The sequence below is a fragment of the Hordeum vulgare genome, chromosome 3H (assembly GCF_904849725.1).
Source record: "Hordeum vulgare subsp. vulgare chromosome 3H, MorexV3_pseudomolecules_assembly, whole genome shotgun sequence".
Lineage (NCBI taxonomy): Eukaryota > Viridiplantae > Streptophyta > Magnoliopsida > Poales > Poaceae > Hordeum > Hordeum vulgare.
In genome coordinates this window covers 583226793-583250263 of record NC_058520.1, presented here as the reverse complement: position 1 = coordinate 583250263, position 23471 = coordinate 583226793, and the positions used below count along the sequence as shown (strand labels likewise).

Sequence of the window (23471 nt, the reverse complement as noted above, 5' to 3'; positions counted from 1 at the left end):
ATGTCATACGCATGCAAGTAGGTGTAGGTTGTATGTTCAGAGGAATCACAGCCTAGGGTGCAGCATCTGATTTATTTTTTTACCATTATCTGGAAATTTGAGGAGGCCCCCCCCCCCCCCCGGCCAACTTTCGATTACCATCGATTTTGTGAACCTTCTAGAAGGTTCCCTGGAATAGTTTTTTCTTGTTGTTCACCTTTTTTTTCTTTTTTTCATTCTTCTCTTTCTATTTCATTTTTTCCTGTTTCTTCTTCTTTCCTTTTATTGAAGGTTATTTTATTTTTTTAAAACAAAGTTTATGTTTGATAATTTGTTATCAAAATTAAAAAAAATATTCTAAATTCCAACTAGTTGACCTTTATTAAAAATATTCATAACTTCAAATATCTTTTGGATTTTTCAAAAAAGTTCAGGATTTCGAAAAAATTTGTTTTTTCAAAAATGTTATTGTTTTCCGTTTCATTTTTCCTTAATTTTTACTTTTTTCCTTTTCCTATTCCTTTGGTTTTACATTATCTAATTTCTGTTTTGAACTGAAAAAAAATGTTCACGTGTTCAAAATTTTGTTCACCATTTATACTTAAATGTTTGTGCTTTAGAAAATAATCCGGAATTGCAAACAATATTCTTGCTTTCAAAATGTGTTCATAATTCAAAAAAATGTTCGTGTTTTAAAAATTGTTCTTGTAGTAAAACAACTGTACAATTTATCACAATCTGTTCTCGTAGTAAAAAAAATCATATTTTGTCAAATTATTTTTGTCTTTGTCAAAAATGGTTTGGGATTGAAAGTAATGTTCCTATTTTTCAAGATTTGTTCACAATTTCAAAAAAATTGTCAAAAATTGTTTGGAAGATTTTTTGAAATTCCTAAGCAATTTTTGAATACACGAAGATAAACAAATTTGAAAATTAAAGCAGTATTTTAATAATGACTTAAATTTTTTAAACCATGAACATTTTCTGAACTTGTGACAAAAAAGTTGTAATTAGAGAAAGAAGTTTTGAAACATGAATATTTTTTGAAATTTTGAACAAAATTTAACAAAGAGAACATTTTTTGAAGTTCCTGGACATTTTTTTAGTTGGGAGAAAAATTTGAGATCGAGAACATGCTTATAAAATTTCGAATAAATATTTAAAATTTTCAAACAAAAGGAACATGAAAAAGAAAAAAGAAAGGGCAATGTAAATAGAAAAAAATGAAAACAAAAGGGACAAATGGCGAAATAGAATTGTCTGGACCTGATCAGCCGCCCCCGTGCGAAACCTCACCTATTTGACGCGGAGGCCGTCCGAAATCACTAATTAACGAGTACAACTGACAACGATTACTCTCACCTGCACAGGTTGCTACAAGTGGTACACTTTATGCATGCTACTTATTGCAACCTAGAAGTTTTCCTTTTTTTCGTAGATCCGTATTTTCGAAATGTTTTATCTCCTAAACCGTTCATCCAAATCTCGAACTGTTTTCACCGTTGGCTTTCCCGCGTTGAGATCATCAAAACTAGATACCATGTTGATAGGTTTTGACGAACACTTTTTTCAAAAAAAAAACGGAAGAAAAAACCGTGCCTCGCGTGGAAAAAAAGAGAGCAGAAAACACTTTTTTCCCTTTCGGGGAGAGGTACGGGCGTGCCTCTCGCGAAGGCAAAATCGTGTCTTTCGCGAAAGTAAAACCGTGCCTCTCGTAAAAAAAACAAAAAACGCGTTTTTTTCCTTTCCGAAAGGCACGGGCATGCCTCTCGCGAAGGCAAAACCGTGCCTTTCGCGGAAGTAAAACCGTGTCTCTTGCAAAAGAAAAACAGAAAACACATTTTTTTCATTTCCGAAATGCACGGGCGTGCCTCTCGCAAAGACAAAACCGTGCCACTCGCAAAAAAAACAGAAAACGCGTTTTTTTTCTTCCCGAAAGGCACGGGTGTGCCTCTCGCGAAGGCAAAACCATGCCTTTCGCGAAAGCAAAACCGCGTCTCTCGCAAAAAAAAAACGCGTTTTTTTTCCAATAACAAGAGCCACGGCTGTGCCTCTCGCGAACGCAAAATCGTGCCACTCGCGGAAGCAGAACCATGCCTCTCGGGAAAATAAAATAGAAAGCATGTTTCTTCGCGTAAAAAACAGAAAACATGTTTTTTCAGAAAAAAATATTGATTTGGATTTCCGTCCAAAAGTTACGAAAGACTGGTAAAAACCAAAACACCAAAAAATTCCAGAAAAAAACCACTAAAAAAATGGCGAAAACGTGTGCAAAAAAGTGAAAAATAAAAAAATAAAACAAAGTCCAAAAAAAGGCTCAAAACGTGTCACGTGACGAGGCTGGTAACGCGCCAAGTGACGGCGTGCGGGAGCGATCGTTGGAAGGTTTTCGAAGGAGCGCTCCCTAACTAGTTACTTCCGACGGCGTCAAATAGTAGCTTCCAGCGTGCAGACCTTCCAATTCAGTATGCCCGAATGGCCGGCCGAGGAGCGTGGTAGCAAGCCCACCTAATTTTTTTTGTCTCAAAATTAAAAAAAATCATTTTCTTTTTTCCTTTTCTTCTTTTTTTTTCATTCTTTAAAATAATAATTCGGGATTCCAAACGGTTGCAATTTTTGAAAAATGTTCTACAAATCATCAAAAGTTTACGTATTAAAAAATGTTTATGATGCCGTAAAATTGTTCGCGCATAGCAAACATGTCCATGCATTGTAACAAAAAATTGGGAATTCTAAATATGTTCGTGCATGTTTCTGAAAACGATAATACAAAATAAAAATTATCATGAATTAGAAAAGGTTCTTTGGTTCAAAACATGTTTCATGATTCAAAATATTTATGCATATAGAAATAATTTTCACAAAAATGTTCATGAATTTTAAAAAATGTTCTCAGCTTCAAACAATGGGTTTACGCACTGACTTGTTATAATGACTAGCTAGGAATTAGTTAAGTGTAAACTCTAATTTTAGATTATCTTACGACAATAGTATAACACTAAAAAACAACCTAACAAGTAGAAATATAATATGAGGACTATATTTTGGAGCTCGATCCATAGCCTAGCTCAATCAAGGTACATGAAATAAAAAATCACTCCTGCATAAAATCAGGGCGTCCATAGAAGCAAACAGGAGAGAGTAGATCGTAGAGTCAAAGGTGCAAACGGAAAGATCTGCATGTTGTAATCTCTCCCTAATAATAAAGCAAATACATTTTCTGGTCGTCCGTCGTGGCAGTTTTACAAAAAACATCCCCCTTTTTTCGTAATCAACCCGCGGTCCTTCATTAAGTGGAAAAACGTTTCGTCGCGGGGCGGGCCAAGGCAGCAGGCAGCCGCCCCCTCCGCCCGAGCCCCTCATCTCTCACCGCGCCGCCGCCCCGCTCCTTGTTGGAATTATGCCCTAGAGGCAATAATAAATGTATAGTTATTATTATAATTCATGTATCAAGATAATAGTTTATTATCCATACTATAATTGTATTGAATGAAGACTCATTTACATGTGTGGATACATAGACAAAACACCGTCCCTAGCATGCCTCTAGTTGGCTAGCCAGTTGATCGATGATAGTCAGTGTCTTCTGATTATGAACAAGGTGTTGTTGCTTGATAACTGGATCACGTCATTGGGAGAATCACGTGATGGACTAGACCCAAACTAATAGACGTAGCATGTTGATCGTGTCATTTTGTTGCTACTGTTTTCTGCGTGTCAAATATTTATTCCTATGACCATGAGATCATATAACTCACTGACACCGGAGGAATGCTTTGTGTGTATCAAACGTCGCAACGTAACTGGGTGACTATAAAGATGCTCTACAGGTATCTCCGAAGGTGTTAGTTGAGTTAGTATGGATCAAGACTGGGATTTGTCACTCCGTGTAACGGAGAGGTATCTCGGGGCCCACTCGGTAATACAACATCACACACAAGCCTTGCAAGCAATGTAACTTAGTGTAAGTTGCGGGATCTTGTATTACGGAACGAGTAAAGAGACTTGCCGGTAAACGAGATTGAAATAGGTATGCGGATACTGACGATTGAATCTCGGGCAAGTAACATACCGAAGGACAAAGGGAATGACATACGGGATTATACGAATCCTTGGCACTGAGGTTCAAACGATAAGATCTTCGTAGAATATGTAGGATCCAATATGGGCATCCAGGTCCCGCTATTGGATATTGACCGAGGAGTCTCTCGGGTCATGTCTACATAGTTCTCGAACCCGCAGGGTCTGCACACTTAAGGTTCGACGTTGTTTTATGCGTTTTTGAGTTATATGGTTGGTTACCGAATGTTGTTCGAAGTCCCGGATGAGATCACGGACGTCACGAGGGTTTCCGGAATGGTCCGGAAACGAAGATTGATATATAGGATGACCTCATTTGATTACCGGAAGGTTTTCGGAGTTACCGGAAATGTACCGGGAATGACGAATGGGTTCCGGGAGTTCACCGGGGGGGGGGGACAGCCCCAAGGGGGCCTATGCGCCAAGAGAAGGAAATCAAAGGAAAAGAAAAAAAAGAGGGAAGAAGTGGGAAGGGAGGGGGACTCCTCCCACCAAACCAAGTCCAACTCGGTTTGGGGGGGGGGGAGTCCTCCCCCCCTTGGCTCGGCCGACCCCTTGAGGGTCCCTTGGACCCCAAGGCAAGGTCCCCCTCCCTCCTCCTATATATATGGGGCTTTTAGGGCAGATTTGAGACGATTTTCTCACGGCTGCCCGACCACATACCTCCATAGTTTTTCCTCTAGATCGCGTTTCTGCGGAGCTCGGGCGGAGCCATGCTGAGACAAGATCATCACCAACCTCCGGAGCGCCGTCACGCTGCCGGAGAACTCTTCTACCTCTCCGTCTCTCTTGCTGGATCAAGAAGGCCGAGATCATCGTCGAGCTGTACGTGTGCTGAACGCGGAGGTGCCGTCCGTTCGGTACTAGATCGTGGGACTGATCGCGGGATTGTTCGTGGGGCGGATCGAGGGACGTGAGGACGTTCCACTACATCAACCGCGTTCTCTAACGCTTCTGCTGTGCGATCTACAAGGGTACGTAGATCACTCATCCCCTCTCGTAGATGGACATCACCATGATAGGTCTTCGTGCGCGTAGGAAAATTTTTGTTTCCCTTGCGACGTTCCCTAACACTCCTCCCGTCGGTCGCCGGCCCCGATCCACGCCGGATCCCGCTGCCGGCGAGCTGCCGAAGCCGTCGCCCCCATCCCTGCCTCCTCCGGAGCTCCGCCCAGATCCGGAACACCGCCCCCACGAGCAGCTGCGCCGCCCTGCCTCCTGCGCCTCCCCGCGCTCCCTGCCTCTCCTTGCGCCGTCACCTTGCGCCGGCAGCCGCCCCTGCCGCACGCCTCGCCTGCCAGTCTCTCCGGATGCCGTAGCCGCCTGCTCGCCGAACGTCTCCGCCCCGTCGCGCCCTGGATCGGATCCAGATGGACCCGCAGGACGCGCCGGGCACCCCAACCACGATGACGAGGACGTCGACAACCTGTTCCATGATCTGAACCTGATGGACATGGAGTCAATCCAAGAAGCTGACCCGGAGGAAGGCCAAGGGACTCTGTCAGTCTTCTTCGCGTCGCTACCGATCGCGGAGCTAGCGGCTTTCATGAGAGCAGCGGTTTCGTCTCCAGCGGCAGTCACCATCCCGGACCCGGAGACACGCCATTCGGGGGCCCGACGCCAGAGGAGATTCGATCCAAGCTGGATCAAGAACCGACATATCTGCATGACGAGATGAACCGGCCCGGAGGAGCCGAACTGGTGGAGCGCTCCTTGGCCGTGATGACTCGGGAAGAGCTGAGAGTAAGTACCACCGCCGCTGCTTCATCAATCATTCGGTACTGATGGATCATACGTATATATGTCGTTATCGTTTGGCGTGCATTGATCGGGTAACTTGGGTTTCAGGCTCTGATCCGGCACGCTATCGGCACTGGCCGTCGAAATTCGGGTCGATGAGCTTGGCAGTATGCTTCAGGCACGCGTTTATGGTGGGCGAGCTCGACAGCTTCGAGACGGCCGTCAGTGCCCGCCCCGTAGTGAAGGTGAGGGGCAGATTCAGGTTAATTGATTCTCAATCCTTGCGTTAACCTGTGTTCAATGATTCTGAACTTTACTTTAGTTATCTGCCCGCTCTGGAGTCTCAAGTCTGACCTCACCTGAATGGCAAAGCTAAAACTGATAATGGTCTATCGATGCTCCGCAGTAACTACCTGTTGCAGACCGCTGTCGAGCATGGCACCGATATGAACAGGTATATCATCTTGGATCGGATCAAGACGAACCTCGTGGGTCTGTCACGCCACCAGCACGGGCACTACGTCGTGCAGTCACTCTTCCTGAAGACGACTGACGAGTCCCAGGGCGAGCTGCTACGGCGCCTCATCAAGGCGTTCGGAAACCTGGACGTGGCACAGATTATCGAGCTGGTGCGTGATCCTTTCGCCAGTCATGTCCTCAGCAACCTGCTTGACACAGCCAGGATCGTAAGTACCTCTACCTCATCATCGCCGTGTCTTATACATTGATGGTTTGCTCGTTGGCCGGCGGACCATCTGATACTGACACATGTTGTGAATTGTGATCATGGCGCAGCACTTGAAGGGCCGATTCGGATGGAGGCTGGCAAAGAAGCTCGCTTCGCTACTAGTCTATCAACTGGGTCTGAAAGTAGGGAACTCCAACGTCCTGCGGGTGGTGTACTCCTTGAATCGGATGGGCATTAGACTATAGTTACCGATTCTGTGTTCTTACAATGTTGTGGATCTCAAGTTTTCTGGGGAAGGCTCGATGTGGCCATGGTGCCTTGGTTCGAATTGTCAGTGCGAACTTGATATGTACGTCCGTACCGTACTACATAATTGATGTCCGTTTATGTTGCACGCAGCAAACAATGTTGAGTAACGAATTCGTCTCCCCTTGAAAGGTTACTTTGAAGGCTAAAACCTTCTTTTGCGCCTTACTTTGATCGACTAGCTAATAAATTAACCACATATAATCAAGTTTACCTTTTGTATTGTACAAGCATGGGCATATATAAAATTCATTATTTAGGTTTTGAACAATAATATAGAAGGTCATGTAGCATACTTTTTGTAATTATTCAAATGACTGACACGAGGTTTAGCAAGAATGTTTATGATGACCTAGATGTGCACCTCTTCATAGTGGTTGTCGTGGTTTGCTGGTTAAAGGTATGTGGTATTTTATTTCTTCTCGCGTTGCAACGCACGGGCAATTTTTCTATATGCTGTAATAGGAAACAGAGGATGTACAGGAAAATGAGAGGAATAGAGAAAGAAAGACACGAACAGGCCTAGCAGGCTAGCATGGAGATGATTCGTTTGTGAGCTTTTGGGCTTCTCACCGAGCCTGACGTAAAGTTGATGGGTTCAACACATATTTTTTTATTGGGTTCATGCACATAGGTATGTGTATAGCTATACTTGGTCAGGACAAATCGTTGGGTTCAGTTCCTATATTGGCTTCGCCCCTGGCCAGTACCACCCGATCTTTCATGATGCCCTGCAGCTCCACCACCTTCGGCCAACACCATGCCGCCACCTTGCACCGTTGTCGGAGGCGATCTGCCAAGCCGCCATGACGTAGATCGGCTAGAAGCGCCCAGACGCCATGGTGTGGGAGGGAAGAGATCCTACGCCGTCGTTGTCAGCTGTCCGGGGCTTTGCCCGACGGCTTCCTCTAGCGGCAACGAAGGGGGGTGGGGATGGAGGCATCCGGCGGCGTGGTTTAGGGTTTCCACTCGAGCCGCCCTAGCGGGGGGCGACGCGCGGGCCTCTTTCCTGTTTATCTGACCAATTTCCGAATCTCCTATTCTACCTGACCGGTGTGGTTTAGTTTTGATGTCTATCTGAACTCCAAACATGTGAATCAAACTATCAGGAATATCACTAAAATTCAAGACACTATCTTCAATTTGGCAAAATTCTGATCTATCTTATATATAGATCTGGAAGACTGTGAGAGGAGTCCAATGGCAGAGGCAATGCAAGACCGTGTAATGTCTCTTTGAGAGGCCACAACGAGTCTAGGCCTGTGATGGTTATACATTTTGTGGTCCGCGTGTTTCAGTTTGGCAAAATTCGTTGGTCAGGCATTTTCGTAAGATGTTATGTCACTGATCGTTTCATTTTGAAACAACTAACATTACTAATACTAGCAAAAGGGCCCATGCGTTGCAACGGGAGAAAGAAATACCACACGGCACACGCTCTTAATTTATAAAAAATGTCTATAATTTAAGAATTTATAGTTACGATACAAATAAAGATGGTACTATCCTATAAAAATGCAGTCCAAAATTTCACAGGTCTTCTATTTTAACACGGCTTGCATGTAGATTTAATATGTACAAAGAATCAATCAAGTGACCTTCAATTTCATCTCTAATCCTGATTTTGTTGACGTGTTCATCCCCAACCCGGATGAGTATCGGTATGAAAGAAAGATGAATAATGACTTATTTATTAAGATTGCACCCTAGATAGTATTTTTATTAAACGTTTAACAGATAAAAGAATATCCTATTTAAATTCTACATATTTTTCTAATCAAATTTCATGTATAATATGTTAAATTTGGAGTTACGGTTTAAAAGATATGTGTATTTTAAAAAATATTTAATATATACTACAAGTTTAATGTCATAAACAGTAAGGTTTTTTTTGTAAAATCACCTCGGTGGGTTTTCTGACGGAAGCGGTAGCCTCTTTATTATTAGGTAAAGATTATATCATAACTAAATAACGTAAACCATGGAAAATCATGAAATTGGCATTAAAAGCAATCATCAAATTGCCTAATAAAACGTGTTGCTTTTATATTCCCTTCATTACTAAATATAGGTCTTTTTAGATATTGCACTACGAACTATATATGAAACAACATGAGTGAATTTACACTCTAAACTATTAAAATATGTCTATATACATTCGTATATAGTTTATAATAAAATATTTTAAAAATATATATATTTTGAACGCAGGGAATATACAATGATATTTAAAAATTACCGTAAATACACATATGTGTAAAACTGAATTAGATAAAAGGCTAAGTGGAAAAAAAATCGTAAGCCACAACTGCACCGCGCCCAAACTAGTGGGCACATGTTACTCCTTTTCTCTGTCCTTTTTCTCTTACAGCGGAAGGAAGGGCATGCCCATCAACCACTTCGGCCTTTCTGTCAAAATCATTTTAATGGGCTAAGCCAACCTGGGTCTTCGCCTTCCTTGCCTTTGCCAGCCCAACCGAGCACCAAGGAGGCCGAGGGTTAGGGTTCGTCGGGAACCGGAATCACTAGTTAGCGAATACAACTTTCAACGATTAACACGTTGCGACAAATGGCGTACTGCATGCGTGTCAATTGTCGCAACCTGGACTTTTGCCTTTTTCGTAGATCCGTATTTTCAAAATGTTGTATCTTCTAAACCGTGCGTTCAAATCTCGAACCGTTTTCATCGTTGGCTTTCTCGCACCGAAATCTTCAAAACTAGATACCATGTTGATAGGTTTTGACGAATTTTTTTTCATGAAAAAAACCGGAAGGAAAAAAACCAGACAAAAAACCGAGCTTCACGCGATAGAAAAAACCCCAGAAAACACACTTTTTCCCTTTCCGAGAGGCACGATGCCTCTCGCGAAGGCAAAACCGTGCCTCTCACGAAAGCAAAACCGTGCCTCTTGCGGAAAAAAGAGAGCACAAAACGCGTTTTTCCCTTTTTTGGTAGAGGCACGGGCATGCCTCTCGCAAAGGCAAAACCGTGTCTTTCGTGGAAGCAAAACCGTGCCTCTCGCAAAAAAACAGAAAACATTTTTTTTCTCTTTCGAGAGAGGCACGTGCCTCTCATGAACGCAAAATCGTGCCTTTCGCGAAAACAAAACCGTGTCTCTCGTAAAAAAACAGAAAATACTTTTTTTAAAGGCACGGGCGTGCCTCTCGCGAAGGCAAAACCGTGTCTTTCGTGAAAGCAAAACCGTGCCTCTCGTAAAAAAATAACAACGTATTTTTTCCTTTTTCAAGAGGCACGACTGTGCCTCTCGCGAAGGCAAAACCGTGTTTCTTACTGAAACAAAATTGTGCGTCTCGCAAAAAAACAGAAAACAAGTTTTTCTCATAAAAAAAACGCATTCAACGAAAGTTGGTGCATTTAAAAAAACATCAATTTTAAAGAAAACTTCACGAATTTGAAAAACAGTACATTAATTTCGAAAAAAGTTCATCAATTTGAAAAAACATTCATTGAAAATGAAACATAATTTCATGCAATTTAGCAAAAGTTCAGTAAACTTTTATAAAGTTCAATAAATTTGGAAAAAGTTCATAATTTATTTAAAAAGGTTAATCTATTTTTTAAAATAGTTAATTGAATTGAAAAAAGTTCATAAATATTAAAAAAGTAAATCTATTTTCAAAAAGATGTTCATCAAATGTCAAAAAAGTTCATCAATATTCAAAAAAGTTCATCAATCTTAAAAAGCATTCGTTGATTTTTTTAAAAAAATATCATAAATATTCATATAAGTTCATATTTTTTTTAAAGAAAGCACCACAAGGCCTAGATGTGCCGGTCCAGTTGGAGCGCCACAGTCTCGTAAGTTAACAAAATTGCACGTTAACTAGCGTGTGTGACGCCAAATAGTAAATCCCGGGTTTGACTCCCAAAGTGTCACCGTATTTGCCAATTAATCAGGCATGTCCAGCCAGTTCTGCAGTTAACGCCTGGCGGGCGCTGGCCGCATGAAACCGCAAATCTCTATTATTAAAGGGATCTGTCGTCTGTCGTGATGGTTCGACCAATCCCCTGGCTAGCACTGCCATCGCTAGCAATTCCATCGATTTTTTTCATCCCTCCATAAACCAATCGATTAAATACAGAAAAAATTGGTTCACAAGGAAAACCTTCTACCTTTCGACCTCATTAGCTACGACCACCTTGTTCGATTCCACGAAGAGAAAATCGGTGGGGAAAACAACCACGTTCCATGCGAGCGAAAAAGGAAACAACCCGCACGTTCTCCAGCCCTCAATCACGAAACCGTTCACTGTCTCGTCCTCCTCCACACGATCGCCATGCCTAGATGGTTATGACCGCTGTTTTCTCTACGCTTCCTTCTCCCTACGCCGCATCCCCTCTCAGCACACAGATCGCCGCCGCCGCCGTCGCCGCCAATATCCATGAAGCACGTCGCCTTCCCTCCAGGCACCGAGTGGCCTCCAACAAAATCCTCACCACCACTTCCTCCTAAACCCATAAGCCCAGGGGAGAGGAACATCCAGGACAAGCTCAAGCCGGCGGGGATGTGTGTCGGGACGATCCTCGCACCTGAAAGCCCATGCACATCTGTCACAGGCGATGAAGTGGGGCGCACGCATGCTAGCGTGATGGTAATTAGCCGGATCGAATCCCGCTCCGTGGCTAGCCAAGGTATGCGTCTCCGTCAACGTATCGATGGAGCTCTTTGCAGCAGTGGAGGGCATTAGCAGATCGAAGGGCATGGTCCGAAGTCGCGATTCTTCGACGAGAATGACAAGGCGGAGATCTTGGTTCTGGCATGGATGGAGTGAGAAGCAGTTTGGTCAGTCGAAAGGTGGTCTAGCGAGCCTCTTGGTCAGTGCGGCGCGGCGGCTGAAGCTCGGCGTCGTGATGGCCTCCGCTGCAGCTCTTTGTTCCGAGACAAGAAATCTTGAACTGATTGCTAGACGGAGAGATATCATGGAGGAGTAGAAAACGACAGGATCCAAACTGGATTGTGAGGGAAGCTATGAAGGTGACTCCCTGTTGCTCATTTTGGCAAGACTAATCCTCGATGTTACTCGTTACCAGCCGGGGAGGCCATAGGCGATGTGTGGTCAACTGGTCATCACCAACCCTCGCGGTGTCGTCACTCTCCCAAAACTGGTAACTTCCCGATTGGCTCCGACAAGGCCATGGCACCGCCGATGCCCCTCGGGTAAAAACTACCTTCCTCCAGTCTTTGTCTTCGATCATGTTGATGGAAAACTGTAGACTTTCACCCTAGGTCTATTGGTGGTTTACATAACAATAGTGAGACTTCTGTTTCTGTTACTAGCAAAACTGACATGCAGTACATGATTGATGATCGCTTAGTATGTATCTCTCGTATACACTGACAAATACTCCCTCCGTTCCTAAATATAAAACCTTTTAGATATTGCACTATGAACTACATACGGATGTACATAGACATATTTTAGAATGTAGATTCACTCATTTTGCTCCGTATGTAGTCTCCTAGTGTAATCTCTAAAAGGTCTTATATTTTGAAACGAAGGGAGTATTTATCTAATGTTTCTTCCACATGGCTACCTATTTATGCCGTATGCAGAATTCTAAATATAAATTCGATGCCCGCTTCTGTTAATTTGAATGGCTAAGTTTTGGTGCATGCTTCATGCATTAGTTGGCAGTGACTAGGTGAGACGGTGAATGACAATTCAGGATTCAATTATACAAGACCCATCTTCAAGTTCTTGTGAGCCAATGTCTCCTTCATAGTATTATTATTGCGAGCAACCGTTTGTTGGCCTACTTGGACAGGAAATAAACATTTTTCAGTTGTTGAGGAGACATAAGGGCATCATCCAATTAGTTAGCAAATATTACATAAAAAACAAAAAGGTATGCTAGAAATGAAGGTTTATTTTGCATGCTTCATATAAATTGTTTACCCTACTATCTGTATAAGTTGATGAAGGCCAAGATAAGTCTCGAAGTTGATATCCACACAAAAGGTATCCATCATTTTCTTTTCCAGCGTATAAGTTTCTTTGGTGATTGTAGGCCTCAATGCTACAAAATTTTGTGCAATCCTACAATAATAATTGCTAGCTAGAAATTTACAGTATACAATAGATGCCATCCCCAGTCTAGAGAGTTCTCTTTAGTTCCGGTCCTTCTGATCTCGATGATCTCACTTTCCCTGACTTGTATATTGTCAAGCATCATCTCTGATGCTTCTGCATTTTCCTATAAACTGGTAACCCCAGCCACATGTTATGGTTGGCTTTAATGGAAAAAACATGGTTTGATGAGATGTTTGTCTGAAATTTAGAGTTAACTGTAATTTGGAGCAGCTTATGGAGAATCATTGTTGTAGGACTTGTCTCCCCATCCATCCGGATGTGGAATCGCCTCGCCGACGGCGTGTGTGAAGCCTCTTTGTCCGGGGGCGCACGCGTCGATGGCTTGGCAGCTGTTGGTGCATGAGTGCATCTGCCTCTCTGCTGGGCACGGACATGACTATTACCAACAAAATCATTCTATGTTTTGTTAATCAATTGAATCGGTTGGGTATAGCCACATAAAGAGAGAAGATAAGGCCGGAATTGCAAATTTTCCAATGTTTATTATAAGTGTCATGCAACTTATCCAGGGTGGTGAAATTGATAATATATATTTTTTGGCAACAAAAAAGACTTATCTTTCTTTCTCTTTGTAGGTTATTTTACATATTATCTAATGATCCACCTCTTTCACACGGACAATGTAAGCATAGATAGATGCCCCCGCCTGACATGAAGTGGTGTATGCCAAAGTTGGAAAAAAGAGGAGACTTGTTAGAATTGAAGCAGAGCAAGAAGAGAAGAAAGTTATCATATATGTATTTGGTTCAGATTCAGTTCATTGTTTGTGCATACATTTGTTGACGACTTCTTCAAGAGACCATGCATACATATCTTTTTGTAATTTTTCATAATGTTTTGAATGTGTGCTAAGTCCTTTTAAGGGAGACCATGCATATCTGTTATTTATTTTACATACAGTTTTGGATTATCTAGACTCAATTTTGCTCCGGTAGCAAATGTTTGAAGTATGCACAACGAACCTGGTCGGCTTGCCTATCGAAAACCGTCGCTACATTATGCAATTTCAAGGATTTACAAAAGATGCACCTTACATTGTGAAATTTCATAAAAAAACAAATACACCTTATATAAAGGAATGGAAGGAGTATATTTCTAGGTGGCGAGGGATGCACGAGATTGATATATTATTATAAGTCGGTTGCTCATGATTAATTTAAAAAATCATTGATTAAGTTAAAATAATAAACCCAATCCCAAATCGAATACCTCAATCGAATCAAAAAGCTCCAAAACTAAGCAGTATAGTCAATTAAAAAATTGGTTAACATGCATTTATATTCATTAACATGCATTTACTTTAATCTATTGATGATCGGGGTCTTCTTTTATTTTTGTTCCTCAATCGTAGTCTTGGCTGAGGTCATGCATGGAAAATATCAGCTCCTGGTGCATTTCTGAACATGCGTTATAAACTGAATCATCAACAACTATCAAGTATGGTGATATACGATGCTATAAAACTATGCAACATAGTGGTGGACTTTGCATTTTTGGTGTTTGTTGTGAGTTCTGTTTGAATATTTTGTCAATTCTCTAATTACTCTCCTGCTAAAAAATACTAATCAATCTTTCCTTATCACTTTTGTCAGAGGATGATTTTATTATAGGAAATTTGGTTGAAAATCTCAACGACAGCGATTTTATGTACAATTGTTCAATTATGGAAAAGCACCGCAGAGACCGAGCTTCACATAGCTCTTTATTTTTACTAATACTGCTACTATTTCCACACGTTAAAAAAAACTAAAAAAAGTATCTACATAGATGTGTATTTGTAGTATACACGTACAATTTTCATGAACATATATGCTTTCATGTAACATATACATAAAAGATAAATACACAGATTAAAATGGGCTGTGTCTTTGTTGTTTTTGGGTCAGATATTCATTTTTTTTTGTAGAATGCAAAGTAATCGAATACCTGATGAAACTTTTTACATACTTGACGTCCATGCATATTTATTTGTATACAAAATTAATATTATTGAAACTTTTAAGTACATAATGATTTTTTTGGGTAAAAAAGGCTTCATGGAGCCCGGTCTTTGCGACATCACACTCTGTTCAACTCCTGTTTTGTAATCACTATAGGAAAATGGATTGAAAATCTCAATAATGTCAATTCCATGCATTGTTGTTCAGCTTGCTTTCTGACCCGGCAGTAATCTTTTACTTTCTAAGAGCATCTACAACCAGTCCCGTCAAATCATATCCGAATGTTTGGGCGGATAACCTGATCACTGTCTAGGCAAAAAAGAGAAGGAAAAAGAAGGTAAACTCTGGACTAACAACCCGGTCATTGCCTGGACAAGAAAGAAAAGGAAAGAGGTAACCCGACCCGACCCTCAATAGAAAAAGAACGAAAAAAATAGGGAGCATGGTTTGGTCCATGAAAAATAGGGGTTCAAAGTAGATTCATCCATACACTGATCAGACATGTCCGTGAACATTTTGGGCGCCAAATTTGCCGATGCTCTAAGCAAATGTATTATTTGGGCTTTTGGTCATTATTTATTTATTTTTTACTTCCTACAATCACCGATGAATGTTTTTCGGCCCACTCCATTTTAATAGTGAGTTGTTTTATGGTACCCTCAAATAAATATAAACCCTTCATTTGTTCTCATCTGATGGATATGATTATTTGGTACTCCAGTATAGATGTCTTGGAATACTACCATTGAAAGGTGGGGAGTACCACCACTTCAGAGGTAATTTGGTAATCTAGGACTAGATCGTTGATTCTCCATTAATTAAGGGTTATGATCAACATGCAGCCACCGATTAAGCTGTCGGCCAAGCCAAGAATCATGGGATCCATAGAGCAGGACTTCTTCATATCCCCAAGCGAAATTGATACATCAGATCTCAAAATGAATAAAATGTGATGCAATGAGATACAACTATTAGTAATTGTGTGATTTTTGGAATTAGAAATATGAATTGCTTGACAATGTTAGGAACAAAGGTGCAGATAGTGGGTAGATCCAGCGGAGGGCAGGGTCGCCGGGAGTACTTGTCAGCGGCTAAGTTGTCGATTCCTCTCGGAGGATGCGGCAACCGTTATTGTGCACGATCAGAGGAGGCGACGTGCAGTCGATCAGATGAGATTTTTTTATTAGGAAATTAGATCAAGGGAAAAATCTTAACATTAAAAATACAAAAAGTGTAAAGTACCCTCTAAAGTCAATGATGAAATTTTGTTGGCACTCCCACGTCTATGTCCATGTAAGGAGTAGTAGGGTATAGTAAAAAAAACTCGTAGTATTTCTTTTTACCCGTTGCAACGCACGGGCTCTTTTGCTAGTGGGAAGTAATGTATATGAATCATGTTAATTCTACACAAATTATGTGTTTTGGATCATCATGTATATACTAGACTTACCACGGAAAATATTCTAGACTTACCATTCCAAATTTATTATACTTTCCATGGAAAATTTACTGGATTTACTATGGAAAATATATTGTAGGGTAGCATGCGAAATTATTATTTCGACCATGGCAGTTTTATTAGGTTGACCATGGCAAATTTATAAATTAATCCATGGTAACTTTATTGTAAATAGCATGGCAATTTTATCTTACACAACATGGCAATTTTTTGCTTCCTGCTACATGGCAAATGTACATGATTTTTCTTCATTTCATAGTGGCAAATTAGATTATCTTTTTGTGTCCTAACTCATGGCATTTTTAAATGACATGTTTATACTCACATGGAAAATTCAGTTTTTTTGCAGCTGCAAAGTCGTGTCAGTTATTATGTAAAATTGCAATGTCACATGGAAATAATTATGAACTTTTGATTATTTTTTCATTCATAAGGCTATCATGCCAAACTTTTATATTTTTGGTACTGTCGCATGGTATTTTGTATTTTTTCCATGTCAAACATAAATAAACAGTGTCCATGCAAATGTTCCATATGGTTCATGGCAACTTTTAAGATTTTTTCTGTTTGTAGGCATGGGAATGTTTTAAAAATAGTTTCCTATGGCATACTGAAAATAATTATTCGTATGGCAATTTGTAGGACTGTTTTGAAATGTCAACATGGCAAATTGTAGATTTTTTTCAAATATGTTGATTACAATTTTTTACCCTCGTGATAAATTAACCTTTTTCCAACAAATTTCCATGTGATCATTTACAAAAATATCCAGCTATTTTCCATGTCATGGAATTTTTGTTCTCTATTTTTTTATATTTACATCCATGCATTGATTTTGCATTTTTTTCTCATGTCTAAATTATGCACTTTCAGCAACTTCAAATATATTGTGTTTTTGACTCTTTTTAATTGTACCATGGCATATTCGGGTGCTTTTTTACAAGTAATTATCAAATTTGCCTGCTATGAATTCTTATATTTTTTGAACATGGCAACTTTCCTGCTTTTTTTAAGATGGCAAAAGTTTGGGTTTCTTCACAACAAATGTGAATGGGGAGGGAGGCGTAATAAATAGGTTGCCTATGCCATGGTTAGCCATGGAGGCGGTTCTCTAGTGAATGAAATCGATCGCTCGACAGAATCCCGCGGAGACAATTAGTTCGGCAGGACAATCTCCCCTTGGAAACATCATCTAATTATTGCCGTCCTTTGAGAATATAAATTGGGGAAAAAACGCAGAAGTTCCAAGGTGTGACAAGTATCGCACATGTAATGCACCACTTGACATCATTTAAAAATGTGAAAGTGACTTTTTGTAACGTTCAAGATGCGATCCTATCCTTATTTAGGCACGAGGGCCTCGACACAGATAGAAGCGCATCTCATCGTTTCACAACAATGGATATTGTTACAAGTACATGTACTGATGAGAAGAGTATATGGAATTGACTTACACTCGTCACAAGCTACATCAGAGTCACATCAGTTCAATACATAAATAACATGAAGAAGACCAGGGTCCGACTACGGACGAAAACAAACAAGAAAAGTAAACGACGTCCATCCTTACTATCTCAGGCTGCCGGCCTGGAACCCATCCTAGATCGATGAAGAAGAAAGAGAAGCAACTCCAAATTAACAATCAACGCGCTCGCGTCAAGTAACCTTTACCTGTACCTGCAACTCATGTTGTAGTAATCTGTGAGCCACATGGGACTCAGCAATCTCATTTCCAAAGGTATCAAGACTAGCAAATCTTAATGGGTGAGGTATGTTTAAGTGGTGAGGTTGCAGCAAGCGGCTAAGCATTTATTTGATGGCTAACTTACGAGTACAAGAATAAAAGGGGGATGATCCACGCATAGCGGACGTGATCTACTGATGATCAAATGAATGATCCTGAACACCTACTTACGTCAAACATAACCACACCGTGTCCTCGATCGGAGAAGGACCTCACGAAAGAGACAATCACGGTAACGCACCCAGTTGGCATATTTTAATTAAGTTAACTTCAAGTTGTCTAGAACTAGTGTTAAACAAAGTTTCCACGTTGCCACATAACCGCGGGCACGGCTTTCCGAAAGATTTAACCCTGTAGGGGTGCTCAAACTAGTCCATCGCAAATTACCACAAGCCGCATAGAAATCCTCGATCACGAAGCTCGCGATCTCGTCGGACTCCTTAGTGGAAAACCTCAACTCTGAGATTACCCAAAGCATCACTGGAATACCGATGCACAAGAGATCTCGTAAAAGGTAAAACTAATCCAGCAAGGCCGCCCGACGTGTCGACGATCCCGATAGGAGCCGCGTATCTCGTTCTCAGAACACGACGGATGAGCTAGACGTCGGGATCGCTAAACCCTGGGTGACCAGGGAGCGCCGGACATCGCTCAGGTGGGACCAACACTCATGAGGAGCACTGGCTCGGGGGTTGATTAAATTACTCCACGGGTGCCGGCGGATCCCTATGCATTATTATTAGGTTATTAGGCAAATGTAGAACCAAAGTTGGGCCTTGCTAGACCAACTTTAATCTAAGATGAATTATCAAGGGGGTCCCCATAACAACCCCGATCGTGTTAGGAGCGCTTAATTATGGAACATAACACCGGTAGCCGAAACTAAGGGAGCAAAGGTGGAACAAAACACCAGGCTAGAAAGGCCGAGCCTTCCACCTTTTACCAAGTATATAGGTCCATTAAATTAAATAACAGTTAATAGGTTGATATAACAAGGAACCCATGTTATCACATGGAAGCAATTGCACCTGCAACTAGCAACGCTAACACATGGTTAAGCAAGCGGTAACATAGCCAATCAGTGGTTTGCTAGGTGGTGAACAGGTTGAAGGTTTTCATGGCAATGTTGAGAGGCTCATATTTAACATGTGGTAGGCAACGAGACATAATCGATAAAAGCGATAAAACTAGCATGACAACAATAGTAATGGTATCTGAGGAAATGGTCATCTTGTCTAAGATCCCGCTTGGAAGAAGAACGACTCCGTGAAGCAGACGAACCGATGTAGTCGAACGGGTCCTCACATTCCGAAACGCCTGCGGAACTCTATCGAGACGAAGCAAACCGGAAACAAGAATCAACACACGATATTCACCACGGAACATGCACGACAAGATGCAATCCACATATGATGCATGATCAACTGAAGATATGCAATACATAGCATGCCAATTCACAACAATCAAACACTACACATTAAGTGAAGTTCAATATGCAACGAGTTGCATATTGACAAAACTCCACATCCGAATTATTTAGTTCTATCCCGATTAGGTATATGAAGTATTAGATATGGTTAAACATGGCAAGAGGTGAAGCCTAATTAAGCTACCTATCTAGGCATTTTAAATGAGGTCAAAAATGACATATAGCACCTCCGAGATGACCTCCTACATTAATTTACAATTCTGTCCAGATCTGATCTAACACTTTTAAATAGTTGTTAAACAGCAAAATAAATAGGTTCACGTGGTTCTACGCGTCGTTAAAAGGAATTTACACATAGAGAACATCTCCAACGAAGCTACGGATCAAAAAATACAAACACCGCAAGATATGATGACATGAATGCAAAATGTGTGCAACGACAGTCACAAGCATTTCAAAACACACAACCAGCAAGATAGAATGAAGCTACACGACATTCTAAGCAAGTTTCATATAGGACTCGATTAAAACGGAACAACGGTTCAACAACTACGAGCTAAACAAGAAATCACTATAATCTGCCAAAATCAGCCACATAGCATTTTCTACACCCCACAACTATGAGCTACACAAAATCAATATGCTCAACCAAGGCATGAGGCAATAGAGGGAAAGAAGCACTACAACATACTACTAACAACATCTAGCATGGAAGCATGGATCATTAAGAAAAGAAGTCACAGAATGGTTGCTCACACGTAGTTTCAAACTTCGAGAAAAACACAGTTTATGAAAGTGCAATTTTTGATCTGAAGGCATATTGACAGGAGCAAAACCATAAGCTACAAGACTCCAAATGACATGAAAATTGACAGCATGCTAGAGAATCTTAAAGTCTATAACTAACTCTATTGCACCAACCTCGAAAGAGTTATAGAACACCAGATAAACTCATGCAAAGACAGCAACAAAATATAACAAATTTCAGACTTAGAAATATTTCAGCATCTCCAAAACAACACTATTTTCTAGCAAGTTGAGAACAAGCAAACTACACCTAGACATGGATTTCTATTGCAAGCAAAATTGCCAAAGGCTAGCCTACACATCCAAGGGCATATCCCTAGTTGACAACTCATTCAAATCATACACGGATTAAATCCCACAAAATAAACAAAAGGGCAACATGGCAAAATATCATGCGCACTAACTTGCTCAAAAGCTAAAACTAAATGCACAGTTAGATTCTATGGATTTTTCTATCCCAAAAATATATATAACATGTGGGGTGGCACAACAATAATATCGCCACACGTATATGCGAGAATATATCCTAAACTCGGTATAACGAACTAGCGACGAAATCCTACTTGCAAAAATACAAACAACTACTCTAAAAAAAATGGAAATATGTCCCTAAAAACATGAGCATTTAAACTTCGGAGTTCGAGCAATCCAGACACGCACGAAAATAAATATGGGGCAATTAACCTATTGGAACAGCACGCAAAACTAGGCATTCGGTGGGTCAAACTATTCCAAACATGCATGCAAGTTGCAAATTACGAATCTACACGGAAAACTACACAAGATCCATATACAATATGTCGCGATCCGATACATGGATTAAATTCTACGGACGTTTTTAATATCCGACAATTTTCTGGAATTAATAATTCCGAAAATCCCTAAAAAAACTATTGGGCCTAATACGACTAACGGGCCGAAACGGAGCAATGGCGCAACATATGAAGTTGTGCCCAGGGCGCGGGTTAGGGCGGCAGGCTAGCTCGCCTAGCTGGGTTCGGGGGAGACTTGGGCCAAGGGCGAGGCTGATGGGGAGCAGGCCGAGGGGAGGAGGTGGCCTGGAGGGGGCCGGTTGGGTCTGGCCCACGCGCCTCCGTGCGCGGTCAACAGGGCCAGGGGGTCCTCGTATCCCTCCCGTCGCCTGCTAGGAAGGAGGCCCGAGGTCATGACGGCGGCGGCGGGGCGACGAAGGTTGGCGAGAGCGCAGGCGATTGTATCCGGGCAAATCCGGGGCGGCCGGTTCCATTCCCGCCGGCGGCGATGAACACAGGCAGGGGCTTGGATCCATGGCGGGGCGAGCCTTCCCATGGCGGCTTGGAGGCGACCCAAGCAGGGGACGGAGGCGGCTCGCCGAGGTGGAGAGCGGGGCCGACAGGGCGGTTGCTGCCTGCGGAAACGGCGGGAGGCCGGATCCGGCTGGTTCCTTGGCCGGAGGCGACCGAGGAGGCCGGCGGCGGAGCACGGGCATGGGACGGGAGGCGGAGCTGGCGGCGGGGAGCTGCAGATCGGATGAGGCCCGATTCGGGCCCGTGGTGGGCTCCAGATGGGCTTCGGCGGCCCCTGCGGCTGAGGAGGTGGGAGACTGCGCGGCTAGGGTTTGAGGGGCGCGGTTTTTGAGGCAGGGTTAGGGTTAGGTGGCTAGGGTTCTATTTATAGACAAAACGGGCTAGGGTTATCCGAATCCGGCCCCGTTTTCGCCCACGCGATTGGAATCGAACGAACTCGAACGCGGGGTCGGCTAAGTGACCGTGTAGAGTAGGCTAGCCAGGGAAGAGAGGGAAACGATGCGGCGGCAACGCGATTTTTAAAACATCGAAAAACGTCCGACGATAGACCGAATACGGTGCCGCTATGGTCGACCGTTCGGGTACCAGACGAACTCCGATTGCGAGGAAATTTGACAGGCGACCTACCTATATTAAAATAAGACCGCACGTCAAGTTCCAACCCAGTCAGAGAAAGTTTTACACACACTTTTAAAACAAGATTTCGACGATGCCGCGGGCGCGTGCGAGTGCGGTCGGGCTCAGAACGGACAACGACGAGAACCGGGAACTAACAACGGATGCAAGTTTTGAAAACTGGCGGCAACGGGATGCCGATGCAATGCTGATGATGCGCACGATGCGATGATGATGCGACAAATAAAAATAAACACACGACGAAAACGAAATAAAAGGGAAATCTTCTGAAACGTCGGTCTCGGGTTGTCACACTTTTGCTACAGATACAACTTAATTAATGATTTCGTACTTAAAGGCCTATTTGATCCCAATTATGCGAAAAAGAAAAACACAGCATCTCAATATCAACCCATGTTGCCATGCCCACAAAACCCACACACACAGAGGGAAAAAACCCGAAAACGTGAAGATATCCAACAACGGGAATCTTACAACTGTACAATCATGCAATTGGTACGTGTTGATGTCAATGAATGAGTGGCACTCCTAAAAAAATGGTGTTGCTAGATCTAATGGATTGAGAAATATTATTTTCCATTCAGCAGATATTTATTGTATGACAGATTTTTCAAAATATAGAAGAAGAAAAAACCCTGCACGAATCACTGTGTGAAACTGATGGTTTAGGAATTAATAGAGAAGTAGTTATTTTTCAATCAACTGATGCCCTGTTTGTTCACATGGACTAGACTAAAAAAATCATTTTTAGTTCCTATGTAACCAAACGGAAGGAATTTTTCTTTAAGAGACAAAAAATACTCTATTGAAAGACTTTTTTTTTAGTCTATGGACTAAAAAAATCTAGTCCCTTAAAAACAAACACCCCATGAGAACTAACAATGCCGTAATCTTTCGGTCCTAGCAGTTCATGTGTAGATTCCGTGACACGGAAAATTGAGCGAAACATCTGAAACTCTCAGCTGGCGCGGCAAGCCGGCAAAGGGGAGATCCCGGTGGGTTCTGGCCCGAGAATTCCCTCCGGTTTCCCGTCTGGGTTTTTCCCTGTGCACCAGCCCCAGCTCCGCCTTGCCAATCCCACGTACTACCGCACACCAAACGCAACGACCCCCGTCCTCTTTCTTTCCCATGCCCGGGTCGCCGTCTCCGCTCCGCTTTCCCGCGCTGCCGCATACGTGCCCATCCGGACCTCAGCGTCGTCGTCGACGGCGCCACCTCTCGGCCACGACGCCGACGGACGCCAGCCATATTCCTCACTCCTCC

At 42.3% G+C, this 23471-nt stretch overlaps 1 protein-coding gene across 1 annotated transcript; it reads left to right on the top strand.

Annotated features, from left to right (window-relative positions):
• The first annotated feature begins 6126 nt into the window (after positions 1-6126).
• Positions 6127-6936, top strand: LOC123440784. The gene is made up of 2 exons (XM_045117331.1): positions 6127-6485; positions 6595-6936. Exons 1-2 carry the CDS (start codon positions 6195-6197, stop codon positions 6730-6732), a joined length of 429 nt encoding a protein of 142 aa, XP_044973266.1. The 5' UTR covers positions 6127-6194; the 3' UTR covers positions 6733-6936.
• Positions 6937-23471: the final 16535 nt, after the last annotated feature.

Excerpts from the sequence above, each read along its gene's own strand:
- LOC123440784 (XM_045117331.1), top strand. The coding sequence starts at position 6,195 with ATGCTCCGCAGTAACTACCTGTTGCAGACCGCTGTCGAGCATGGCACC. Across the intron at positions 6,486-6,594 it reads TGCTTGACACAGCCAGGATC|CACTTGAAGGGCCGATTCGG; the intron begins GTAAGTACCTCT and ends ATCATGGCGCAG.